At 41.5% G+C, this 13,865-nt stretch overlaps 1 protein-coding gene across 1 annotated transcript in view; it reads right to left on the bottom strand.

Moving 5' to 3' along the window:
• DNAH12 (dynein axonemal heavy chain 12) overlaps positions 1 to 13,865 on the bottom strand; it is a 233,864-nt gene that overhangs the window by 187,332 nt on the left and 32,667 nt on the right. Inside the window, exons 10-12 of the mRNA XM_036331828.1 lie at positions 13,450 to 13,606; positions 12,717 to 12,808; positions 6,934 to 7,112 (exon numbers count right to left, since the gene is read on the bottom strand). Coding sequence (XP_036187721.1) covers positions 6,934 to 7,112; positions 12,717 to 12,808; positions 13,450 to 13,606 — 428 coding nt within the window. The remainder of the gene's footprint in view (positions 1 to 6,933; positions 7,113 to 12,716; positions 12,809 to 13,449; positions 13,607 to 13,865) is intronic.

Below are 13,865 nucleotides of genomic sequence, written 5' to 3'. Positions count from 1 at the left end.
TTTTGATGTATTGCTTGATCAGATTTGCTAATATTGTGTCAAGGATTTTAGCATCTACGCTCATCGGGGATATTGGCCTGTAATTTTCTTTCTTTGTAGTCTTAACTGGTTTTTGAATTAGGCTAATGCTGGCTTCATAAAGAGCTTGGAAGTGTTCCCTCCTCTTGGTTTTTTGGAATAGTTTGAGGAGGAAAGGTGTTAGTGCTTCTCCGAACCAAAGGTAAAACTTCCCTGTGAAGCTGTTTAAACCAGGGTTTTTGTTTGCTGGGAGTTTTTTTTTTTGTTACTGCTTCAATTTCATCAGTAGTTATCAGCCTATTCAGGTTTTTTAATTCTTCCTGACTGAATTTTGGAAGACTGTAAATTTCTAGGAATACATCCATTTTGTCCAGGTTGTCCAGCTTGTTGGAGTATAGCTGTTCATAGTATTTTTTTTACAATCCGTTTACTTCTGTGGGGCCCAATGTTATTTTACTTCTTTCATTTCTGATTTTGTTTATTTGGGTCCTCTCTCTATGTTCTTAATGAGTCTGGCTAAAGATAATCTTGTTTATCTTTTCAAAGAACCACCTCAAAGTTTGAGGGATCACAATACCAAATATCAAGTTGTAAAGCCACTGTAATCAAAACAGTCAGGTACTGGCAAAAGAACAGGCATATAGATCCATGGAACAGAACAGAGACCCAAGAAATTGACCCACACCATTGTGGTCAATTAATATTTGACAACAGAGGCAAGAGGATACAATGGAGTCAAGACAATCTCTTCAATAAATGGCGTTGGGAAAATTGAACAGGTACATGCAAAAAAAAAATGAAACTAGACTACCAACTTACAACATACACAAGAATAAACTCAAAGTGGATAAAAGACTTGAACGTAAGTCATGAAACCATAAAAATCTTGGAAGAAACCATAAGGAGCAAAATCTCAGATATCTCTCATAGCAATATGTTTGCCAATACATCTCCTAGGGCCGTGGTCGGCAAACTGCTGCTCGCAAGCCACATGCGGCTCTTTGGCCCCTTGAGTGTGGCTCTTCCACAAAATACCATGTGTGGGCGTGCATGTACAGTGCAACTGAAACTTCGTGGTCCATGCGCAGAAGTCAGTTTTCGGCCTGGGCGAGTCTATTTTGAAGAAGTACTGTTGATATTTGACTCTGTTGATTAATGAGTTTGTTGACCACTGTCCTAGGGCAAGGGAAACTAAGGGGAAAATAAACAAATGGGACTACATCAAAATAAAAAGCTTCTGCACAGCAAAAGAAACCATCAACAAAATGAAAAGGGAGTCCAATGCATGGGAGAATATATTTGCCAATGATGCATCTGATAAGGGATTAATTTCCAAGATAGATAAGGATCTCATACAAATTAACAAAAGGAAAACAATCCAATTTAAAAATGGGCAAGGTGGCAGGAAGGTAAATGCTGGTACTGCCTCCCACAGCCACATCAATATTACAACGAAATACAGAACAATCATCATTCAGAACCACCTGAAATCTGGCTGAATGGAAGTCCTACAACTAGAGAAGTAAAGAAGAAAGCACACTGAGGCTCGTAGGAGGGGGCGAGGCATGGAACAGGCTGGTCTGACACCCACGTGTGATATTTTTTTAATCTGGAGGGATATCACCAAGGTCTTCCATGAGAAGCAGGAGCTCCAAGCCCCAAAGCAAACCATAGCCCAGGATTCCAGTGCTGGGACTAGAAGTCCCTGTAACTTTGGGCTGTAAAAAAAACCAGTGGGGATTATAGCTGAGTGACATGGAGGCTGCCGGAGTCCCATGTGTTCCTCTTTTTTTTTTTTTTTAAATATATTTTATTGATTTTTTACAGAGAGGAAGAGAGAGAGATAGAGAGTTAGAAACATCGATGAGAGAGAAACATTGATCAGCTGCCTCCTGCACATCTCCTACTGGGGATGTGCCCGCAACCCAGGTACATGCCCTTGACCGGAATCGAACCTGGGACCTTTCAGTCCGCAAGCCGACGCTCTATCCACTGAGCCAAACCGGTTTCGGCATCATGTGTTCCTCTTAAAGGGCCTGCGCAGAACTTACATGGTCCCACTTCCTCTAAGCTCCAGTGTTGGGTGGCAGCTTTAGGGAATCCAGGGACATACAAGGAGGAACTGGACTGTCTGGCATCAGAGCAGGAACTCAGAGGCAGCTTTCTTCCAGACAGGGGTGCTCACAGGGGTCATTGTTCCTCTGCTGGGATTCCCCCTCATTGCAGAGCTGACTTGCAGCCATATCTGAGTTTCCATCAGTGTGGCCCACACTGTTCCCTACACCCTGGTGATTCACTGAGACCCCACCTCATCCAATTTGCAACCCCACCCAAGCTGTGTGCAGCGGCTTTTCCATGTGTATGACCTGTCCTGGCTCAAGTTTCAGACTTTGCTAAAATCTCTCAAACAAGCAGTAGCTGGAGTCAATGTGCCCCAAAACTATCAATAAAAGGCCCAAGACCCAGCACTAGCACCAACCTGCTTTGCTTCACAGCTGGGCCTTACCTGGCCCAAATACAAGTAGCAGCCATCTGCAGATCTCCCTGGAGTTCGTGACATGTGGCCCCAGGCAGTGGCTGACTTTGTACCTCCTGGGAGGCCCCAGAGCCAGTGCAACTGGTGGACAGCTTCAGACCATAGTAGATTACAACTCTACATATCCACAAGCTACACACTCAAGGAGCAGACTCAGTGAGCAACAAAACACCAAAGCCCCACTGAAGCAAGTCCTGCTCCATAGCAGGGTCTCCTGCACAGAAACTCTTCACTGTAGACTCAGCTTGCCCTCACAGCCAATTGGCCTGGAGGTCAATTCTTCCCAATGACACCAACAGCAATCAAGGCTCAACTACTACCAGACTATGCACATAACTCGCACAGGAGCACACCAAGAGTGCCCAGCTCTGGTGACTGAAGAGGCTGAGCCACTGGGCCCTACAGGACCAGGCCACTCTACCAATTCAAGGAGATGTAACAGCTCTACCTAATACATAGAAACAAGCACAGGGAAGCAGCAAAAATGTGGAGACAAAGAAACATGTTACAAATGAAAGAAATGGAAGCAAACAAAGTACTGAAGACAGAGTTCAAAACAGTAGTTAAAAGGATGATCAAGGATCTTAATGAGAGCTTCAAGGGACTTAGTGAGACTTTCAAGGATCTCAGTGAGAATGTCAAAGACACTAAATAAAGACCAGTCCAAAATTAAGCATACACTAACTGAAATAAAGAATAATTTATAAGATTTCAACAGTAGAGTAGAGCATTCTGAGAATCAAATCAATGATTTGGAATATGAGAAAGCAAAAATCACTCAATTAGAAGAGCGAAAAGCAAAACGAATCCAAAAATATGAAGATAGTGTAAGGAATCTCGGGACATCCCAAGCACACCAACATTCAAAGTATGGGCTGCTGGAGGCTAATTCCAGCAGATCATAAATGCAAGAAGTTCATCAAAAGGTTGATGGAACTTGAGGCTTCACAGGGCTGAATCATATTATTTGCTACTGGAATACCTGAAAGCATTTCCCCAAACCTTAAAATCTGCATATATTATTGCCTGCTGCCAGACAGCTGAGGGCAGTTCCCCAACCTAACCAAACCTTACCTCTGATATGTATATCTGCTTTGCTATAGGGCAAAAATTTGCTAATAAAAAGCTAGGGTCCAGAGATTCAGGGAGCTTAGTTACTGAAGCTAAGCCTTCCCTGGTCCCCCTAAAATGCCTTCCAAATTTATATGTCATGTCTAGTTTATTTAATTTACTCGCAGACCATTCTCCAGATTCCTGAACCCTAGTAGATGCTGAGAATGACCCCAGCAATGGGGGTGCCAGAAGGAGAAGAGAGAGAAAAACATTGAAAACCTATTTGAAGAAATAATGACAGAAAACTTCCCCTACCTGGTGAAAGAAATAGACTTACCAGTCCAGGAAGCATAGAGAATCCCGAACAAGAGGAACTCAAAGAGGACCATACCAAGACACATCATAATTAAAATGTCAAAGGTTAAAGACAAAGAGAGAATCTTAAAAGCAGCAAGAGAAAAGCAGTTAGTTACCTACAAGGGAGTGGCCATATCACTCTCATATGATTTCTCAAAAGAAACTTTGCAGACCAGAAGGGAGTGGCAAGAAATATTCAAAGTGATGAATAGCAAGGGCCTACAACCAAGATTACTCTACCCAGCACAGCTATCTGAATTGAAGGTCAGATAAAGAGCTTCACAGACAAGAAAAAGCTAAAGGAGTTCACCACAAAACCAGTATTACATGAATGTTGAAGGGTATTTTTTAAGAAAAGGAAGAAGGAAAAGAAGGAGGAAGGAAGGAAGGAAGGAAGGAAGGAAGGAAGGAAGGAAGGAAGGAAGGAAGGAAGGAAGGAAGGAAGGAAGGAAGGAGAAATAGAAATAGTAGTAGTAGTAGTAGTAGTAGTAGTAGTAGTAGAGGAGGAGGAAGAAAAGGAGGATGAGGAAGAGGAGGAGGAGGAGGAGAAACTAAATACATATCAAGTATTGAATCTAAAAATCAAAATAAAAGAACCAGAAGGCTATTAAACAAAATAAACTGATGAATAAAATAGAATCAGAGGCATGGAAACATGGTACAGACTGACGATTCTCAGCGGGAAGAGAGTGGGGGCGGGAAGAGATTAACTAAAGAACTTATATACATATATGCATTACCTATGGACATAATAGGGTGGTGAAGGCCAGAGCAGGGTGGGAACAGAATGGAGGGGGGAAATGGAGGGAAAATAGAAGGATACCTGTAATACTCTCAACAATAAAGATTTAAAAAAATAAAATACAATGTTTCTTTTCTATGCTAAACACACACACACACAAATGGACAAAGGACCTAAATAGACACTTCTCCAAAGTGGATATACAGAAGGCCAATAGACATATGAAAAAATGCTCAATGTGACTAATTATCAAAGAAATTCAAATTAAAATGACAATAAGGTATCACCACACATCTGTTAGAATGGCTATCATCAACAAATCAACAAATGACAAGTCCTGGTGAGGATGTGGAGAAAGGGAACCCCAGTGCACTTTTGGTGGGAATGTAGACTGGTACAGCCACTGTGGAAAACAGTATGGAGTTTCCTCAAAGAATTAAAAATGGAACTGCCTTTTGTCCCAGCAACCCCACTTCGGGAAATATATCCTAAGAATACCAAAACACCAATCAGAAAGAATATATGCACTCCTATTTCACAGCAGCATTATCTACATCAGCAAAGATCTGGAAACAGCCCAAGTGTCCATCAGTAGATGAATGAATAAAAATGCTGTGGTACATTTACACTATTGAATACTATGTAGTTGTAAAAAAAGAAGGATCTCTTACCCTTTGAGACAGCTTGGATGGATCTGGAGAGTATTATGCTAAGTGAAATAAGCCAGTCAAAGAAAGATAAGTATCACATGATCTCATATGTGGAATCTAATGAACAAAATAGAGCCAGAGACATAGAAGGATGGAACATACTGATGGATCTCAGAGGGAAGATGGGGGTGGGTGGATAGGTGGGGAGATATTAACTGGGGAATTTATATGCATATATGCACAGCTCATGGATACAGACAATAGTGTGGTGAATGCCTGGGAGGGGTGGGTGTGGGGTGTAGGGTGGTCAATGGGAAAAAGGGGGGGAATATTAGTAATACTTTTAACAATAAAGATAATTTTTTAAAAAGAGATTATGTAGTGTAGAGAAAGGACTACTATTTTATACAGTGGCCAGCGAAGGCCCCTTTCGGGAGGTGATATTCAGCATGAGAAAAGAAAAAAGTGAGTCATTCAAATAACAGAAGGAAAACTTCCAAGAAGAAAACACAGCAAGATAGAAAGCCTAAGGTAGCAATAAGCTTGGCATATTTTAGAAATGGCAAGCAGGCCAACATGAATACAAAGGCAAGTCAGAGAGGTAAGTAGAAGTCAACTAATGTAGGGCTTGATAGTCAATACTAAAATTTTAGGAGGTATGTGTTAATATGGTTAATGCAAAAAAAAGACAAATGATCATATTAGGGGTGCCTTCTTCTTTCTAGAGCAGACTCTGAGTGTTTGGGGGAGAGACACTGCAGCAAAAGAAATGGAGGCAAACAAAATAAGAGCATGGTAGCTCAAGCAAATGGTAAACCAAACTATGAAGTAAGCAAAATGCGCACGCGCGCGCGCGCACACACACACACAACACACACACACTCACATTCAGCTAGCAGGCCACAGTTTATTAATCCAATTATATAGCCACCTTGCAAAGTAGGTATTAATGTCTTATTATACAGATGAGAAAAATAAGCTAGGTGACACAACAAGTAAATACTGGGGTCAGGAATGATTCCAGATATTCCCAATATAATTGAAAGTCTACGGTCTTTTGATTTTTTGCAACCTGTGTCCAAACACTAATTTATTTATATTTCTTTTTTAAAAAAAATTCTGGGTTGTCTCAAAACTACCCTCAAACAATAGCAAACAAAAAGAAACCAGACCAGGCCTGGCTGGTGGGGCTCAGTTGGTTGGGTGGCGTCCTGAGCACAAGGAAATTGCTGGTTCAATTCTAGGTTAAGGGCACATACCCTGGGTTGAGGGCTCATCCCTGGTAGGGGACGTGCAGGAGGCAGCTCATAGATGTTGCATTCTCACATCAATGTCTCTCTCTTCTCTCTCTTCAGAGAGACTTAAGGAGATCCCTCTCTCTGAAAAATCAATAAACTATCTTAAAAAAGAAAGAAACCAGATCAGTGGTACTACAAAGGAACCTCCCTAGGAGGCAGTTATGGAGAAAAAGTTGTAAGTACTTATATTTTAATCTTTTGTTTTTAAACAAGTGTTATTACGAGCAAAATATTTCTTTTAGCCCAACACTTCTAAGTTTGGCAATAAGTTCCACTTACCATTCATTTTCGTTTCTATGTTTTGTAGCTATGTCATTTAATAATATATTTGCAAAGGCTCTTGCTTTATTTGTTAGGCCTGTCTTCAAATCTTCACAATCCAAACGAACCATAGGGAAATGAACCCACTGAGGTAAAAGCATTATTTCTGAGGCAAGGTTGAAAAATTTTTCTATAAACTTAAAAAAACACACACACACAAAAAAAATGATTAGCATTTTAAAATTCATCAGTGATTTTATATTACAGTATTGTGGTATAGTATTATGGTGGACTTCTTAATTATGTAATATAAATGTAAACTCATTTCTTTTTGCTAATTGATTAAATTTGTCCCCTTTGTTGCATAAATCTTTTTTCACCTGTCCTTTCACTAAGGAATTTGCCAATCTACCAGTAAATATCCAATATGGTACCACTTATAACATCCATATCTAAAAATTTCAGGCCCTGGCTCAGTTGGTTAGAGCACTGTTCCAATACACCAAGGTTGTGGGTTCACAATCCCAGTCAGGGCACATTCAAAAATCAACCAATGAAGGCATAGATAAGTGGAACAACAAATCGATGTTTCTTCTCTCAATATTCTCACATTCATTCTCTCATTCTCTCTCTTTCTCTCTCCCCCACTCCCATTCCTCTTTCTCTAAAATCAATAAATTTAAAAAATTTAAAAATAAAAATTTTTAAAGTGAAATTTCTCTCAGTAACTATTAAAAAAAAACTTTTGCCAAAGTCAACTCATCTCTCTGTTTAGAAATAAATCTATATCATGTGGCAATTTGTGTAGCTAACAAATACTTGCTTGTGCCATACCTGATGCCTCACTGAAGATTCTAATGCAGTCTTCAGGAAACAAAATATAAAGAATTTTTGGTTTTGATCAAAATAATCCAAAAAAGAAATACTGTGTTCTGCCATTACCAAAAATCCAACATAATGGAATTTATACAACTTCTTAATACCCAGACACTGGGATAATTTTTAAAAATTAAACAAAGTAGTACAAAGAAAACCTAACAAGTTATGTTGCATTTTGTGAAAGTGAAATATACCTACCAACTTTGGGCAACTTTGACTTAATTCCATATTCCATCTTTAATGTTGCCTCTCTACCTTCTTACCCCATCTCCATCCCCCACCAATTAAAGATATTTTCCCTGTACTTCTCTCTCTCTCAAGGCTACCCTATTTCTCTAGTCTCCATTCATTTTTGTTTCTATGGTTGAGCTTAAAATTTTCAGTGTTTAAGGGAGCTGAGAATAGTAATTAATTCAAAGACTACATTGAGCACCTCCCTGATTCTTGGTTGGAAACATAGCAAAGAGACTAGAAAGAGCTAATGGACACTGGAAAAGGGACAGATATTTTCTTATTCTCAAGTATCATCATCTAGTTTTTCTGGGATGTAATTAACTGATATGAAAAAGAAAATTGGCTGGATCAAAGAAAATGTGGGACACTGGAAACACAAATGTCCATTTACAGTAGAAAAGATGGCATATCAATATAATGAAGTGCTATGCTATAATAAACTATGACTACATGCAAAATATAGTATACAAACTACAATTACAGTATGTCTAGAATTGGCAAAGAAATGCAGGGATATATACTAAACCTAAAAGTAAATTTTAAATATATATTTTTATTCATTTCCTTCCTCTCTGAAGTCAATAAAAATAAATATATATATATATATGTATGTGTGTATATGTGTATATATATATATATATACATATATATATATTTGAAAGACATTAAATAAATCAGATTTATATTGGAATACTACTCAGCAATAAAAGGAAGAAGTTATTGATAGGCAGAACAACATAGATAAATCTCAAAAACCTTACATTAATATAAGAAACCAGACACAAGAGAGTATGTATGTATGATTTCATTAGAAAAGAAAAACCTATAATTACTGAAAGTATGTCAGTAGTTGCCTAAGGTCAGGTTTAGGGAGAACTGACTGGGATGGCATATAAGGAAACTTTCTGAGGTGGTGAAAACATTTTATATCTTGACTCTGGTGATAGTTGCACTGGTGTATAAATTTGTCAGAACTCATTTAACTATACAATTAAAATGGGTGCATTTTATTATATGTAAACCAACCTCAATGAAGTTGTTTTTTTAAAGTTAATAATTCTTGAAATTAATCAAGAATGGAAAAGGGAATGGATTGATGAATAAATATGTGATTAAGCTAACATAGTAAAATATTAGAATCTAGGTGGAACTCTTCATAAAATTTCTTCAACTTCTCTGTATGCTTAAATATTTCATAATAAAATGTTGAAAAATTAAAATGTCTATATTATACTTTATGAATAAAAACTAAGCAGTCAATAGAGAGAAGATGAAAAAACAAAAGCATACTTTTAACCAATAGAACAAGGTGCCTTCAAAAGGTAGAAATCTTTTCTCATTTAATTACTTTTTCCCCACTGCTTCTGGAATTATCATTCTGAAACTCTGATCCAAGTATATTACTTCGATGGCTAAAAACCTCCAAAACAAAGTACAAACTCCTAAGCAAATATACTTGAAGGTTTTCACCTATAGCTCCAACTTACATTTCCAACTTCATATTCTTTTTTTTTTTTCATTTATAAATGTACTAGAGGCCCAGTGCATGAATTCATGCACAGGTGGGGTCTGACCAGGCCAGCCCCAATAGGGGCAGATCAGGGCTGGGCCTGCCTGGCGAGGGGCTGCAGGGGGTTGGCCGGCTGGCCCCAACCCCGATTGGAGTGGGGGCCCAAATGGGGGTGGGGCTGGCTGAGGGGAGGGGCTGTGGGCCAATGGGGTGGGGAGGCCAATCAAGGGCCAGGCCAGCGGGGGGGGGGGGGGGGGGCGGGGGAGGTTGGCCAGCTGGTCCTGCCCCTGATCAGAGTGGGGGGCCGATCAGGGGTTTGTCCAGCCAGGGGGAGGGGCTACAGGAGGTTGGCCAGCCGGCCCCAACCCCTATTGGGGTTGATGGCAATTGGGGGTGAGGCCAGCCAAGGGGTGAGGCAACAGGGGGTAGGCTGCCCCCCCACCCTCAATTGGGGTAGGGGAGGCCGATTGGGGATGGGGCCAGCTGCGGGGAGGGGATGCAGGAGGTTGGACGGCTGGCCCCGCCCCCCCAACTGGGGTAAGGGGGCAATGGGGGCGTGGCAGGGGGGGTGGGCCAGCGGCCCCACCCTTGATTGGGCGGTTCGCAAGCTGCAATGGGTGTCATAGCAACCAGTTGTTCTGTCATTCCAGTCATTACCTTGTTCTGGTTGCTGGCTTTTTATATATATATTAGAGGCCCAGTGCACAAAAATTTGTGCACTCGAAGGGAGGGATGGGGTCCCTCGGCCGGCTTGTGCCCTCTCGCAGTCTGGGACCCCTCGGGAGATAACGACATGCTGGCTTAGGCCTGCTCCCGGGTGGCAGAGGGCAGGCCCAATCCCTAGGTGCAGCCCGTGGTCAGGCTCAGAGCAGGGCCGATTGGGGAGTTGGGGCGCTGCCCCCTGTCATGCACAGAGCAGGGCTGATTGGGTGGTTGCGATGTCACCCTCAGTCACGCTCAGGGTTGGGCTGATTGGGGGGTTGGGGCACCGCCCCCTGTCACACTCAAGAAAGGGTCAATGGGGAGGTTGCGGCGCCAACCCCTGTCACGCACAGAGCAGGGCCCATCAGGGGATTGGGGCGCTGCCCCTGTCACTCACAGAGCAGGGCCCATCAGGGTGTTGGGAAGCTCCCCACTTCATGCACAGAGCAGGGCTGATCAGGTGGTTGAGGAGCTCCCCCCTGTCACTCACAGAGTAGGGCCGATAGGGGAGTTGGGGCACCGCCCCCTGTCACACACAGAGCAGGGCGGATCAGGGGGTTGAGGCGCCGCCCTCTATCACCAACAGAGCAGGGCCGATCAGGGGGTTGGGCGCCGCCACTGTCACACTCAGGGTAGGGCCGATAGGGAGGTTATGGCTCTACCCCATCACACACAGAGCAGGGCCGGTCAGGGGTTTGGGGTGCCACACCCTGTCACACACAGAGCCCTATGGCTCTACCCCCTATCAGGCACAGAGCAGGGCTGATCAGGGGGTTGGGGCGCCTTCCGGTCACGAACAGGGCAGGGCAGATAGGGAGGTTGAGGCCCCGCCCCCTGTCACACACAGAGCCACAGGGCGATCAAGGGGTTTGGGCGCTGCCCCCTGTCACACTGATCCCGGTGCTGGGAGTCCTCTCGGCTCCGCTGATCCCGGTGCTAGGAGGCATATTACCCTTTTCCTATATAGGATAGAGGCCTGGTGCACGGGAGGGGGCTGGCTGGTTTGCCCTGAAGGGTGTCCTGGATCAGGGTAGGGGTCCCCACTGGAGTTCCTGGCCAGCCTGGGTGAGGGGATGATGGCTGTTTGCAGCTGATCACACACCCTTCAGGATGGGGGTCCCCACTGGGGTGCCTGGCCAGTCAGGGTGAGGGGCTGAGGGCTGTTTTCAGGCTGGCGGGTGACTGAAGCTCCCAACTGCTCCTTTTTTTCTTTTTTTATTCTGGGCCAGCTTTAGCTCTGGCTCCAGCTCTGAGGCCTCTGCTGCTGAAAGCAGGTATCTGGTTTGTTTGGGTTCTATAATCGAAACACTGTATCAACTCCAGCTCTGAGATCCCGGCGGGCTGAAAGCAGGTTTCTGGGGTTTTGTTTAGCTTCTATATTTGTAACTATGTTTCAAACTGCAAGCTCAGAGGCCGGCAAGGCAGGTGGGGAACGTTGGTTCCTCCATCACTGAAGCAAGCAAGCCTCATGTTAGTTTCAAGCTGCCTGGCTGCTGGCTGCCATCTTGGCTGGCAGTTAATCTGCATATCTTGCTGATTAGCCAATGGGAAGGGAAGAGGATGTACGCTTATTACCATATTTCTCTTTTATTAGATAGAAGATTTTTTTTTAAAATATATTTTATTGATTTTTTACAGAGAGGAAGGGAGAGAGATAGAGAGAAACATCGATCAGCTGCCTCCTGCACATCTCCCACTGGGGATGTGCCCGCAACCCAGGTACATGCCCTTGACCAGAATTGAACCTGGGACCTTTCAGTCCACAGGCCAACGCTCTATCCACTGAGCCAAACCGGTTTCAGCAGGATAGAAGATTTTTATTGTTGATAGTATTATAGATATCTCCCATTACTTCCCTTTTTCCCCCCTACTCACAGCCCTTACCCACACCCAAGGTCTTTATTACCCTATTGCCTGTGTCTATGGACTATGTATATAAGTTCTTTTGTTTATTTCTTCTCATTCCCCCTTACCCCACATTGAGCTATGTTAGTCTCTTCCATGCCTCCCTGCTTCAGCTAAATCCACCTATAAACATCTACTTCAAAACCTAGCTCACTTATCACTGCTTTTAAAAATCTTCACGAATTTCCCAAAGCAAAAGCAATCGTTTCTTCTTCTGTGCTTTCACACTTTATCCATATCTGTATTCCAGTACTTATCTCAATATTTCCATTAATATGTCTAGCTTCCAGGCCAAGTATAAGCTCCTGAGAACAATGTTAATGTATTATTTATTTTTACATCACCAAAATCTTGCTAGGTGTCTGAATGTGATGAAGAAATTTTTGTTGAATCAATGAATGAGTAAATGAATGACTAAAGAAATTATGAGATAAATCTATAAGTTTACTAAAATGATGTTTTGAATAAATTCTAATAACTTTAATTGAAGCATTTATTTTCTAGAACAAAAAGATCATAATTTTAAAAGGATACTCAAAAGGCATTAATCAAAAACAGAATTATCACTTACCTCTGTGTATTCATCAAAAGTGTGATCTTCTGCCTGAAAAGTCTCTATCAGCGCAACTGCAGTGCCATCAAGAAGCCAATTATATTTTTCAACTGAAAATTAATAATCTAATTTAAATATCAATATTAACCTTTTAAAAAGTGCTTTTTTATATGATCATAGAATGAAATAGCCTATTCAATTAATTATTATTAATTGAGTATTAACATACTAGTACATTAATAGAAATAGAATGGAATAAAATGTACTTAAGCAAACCAGGTTAAATACAGATGTTTCAAAATAAAGATAAAAGGGTATGTAATAATCTTAAAATAATTTAAGAGATAAAAATAAGCCAGTTAATAAAAGATTTTGCTTAAGATATCAAGTAAAATTACCAACCTGACTTCATACACACTTGAGAAGACTATAAACTTGAGCTGCTATTCTTATAGATTACTTTGCTTTTAACCTTAGCTTAGCTTTCTCCTTATTCCAACATCCCTTCTTTCTATCTTTTGGCTTTATCACCCTGATCCAGTTAGCATTCACTCTTTGGACCAGACAACAGTATTCAAATTTCTTAGTTTTAATCCTTGATGCTGCCAACAGCCATGTTCATGCTAACTTCTGGCTCTCCCTGCTCTTTCATGACAGCCCCAGACAACCAAATATCTAGCCAAATTCTAGTAAAAATAAAATGTCATTCTTTTATAATAAAAAGATATAATATCATATTTATCACATATACCATATGTCTCATAGTGTCGTCTTGCACCTTCTAAGTTACGATGTATTTCCACCTTTAGCACATCAAGTGCCCACTGTATCATGTGTTCTGGAAGTTCTGTGTCAAGATTTACAGGTGGTGAAGCTGCTGATAGCCAAGAGGGTACTGATTGGACATTCTAACATAAATAAAAATGACAGTTTATGAAATAACTGTGTAATTGGTCTACTAGTATATGTAGATCTTACATTTTTGAACATTCTTTTCAGATTTTAGTGGCCCAAGAAAAGATAACTTGATGCAAAATACAGTAATGATTTAAAGTGGTATAGTTTGTAATCTATATATATAAAAAGCAAGTGAAAGGACCCCCGTAACAACAGGAACAACCGCCCACTGCGGCCAGCAAACTAGCCCAATTGGGGGGTGGAGCCAGC

Source organism: Myotis myotis, unplaced genomic scaffold (genome assembly GCF_014108235.1).
Source record: "Myotis myotis isolate mMyoMyo1 unplaced genomic scaffold, mMyoMyo1.p scaffold_m19_p_13, whole genome shotgun sequence".
Lineage (NCBI taxonomy): Eukaryota > Metazoa > Chordata > Mammalia > Chiroptera > Vespertilionidae > Myotis > Myotis myotis.
Note: the sequence above shows the minus strand (reverse complement) of the source record. Positions and strands in the feature narration are given on the sequence as shown.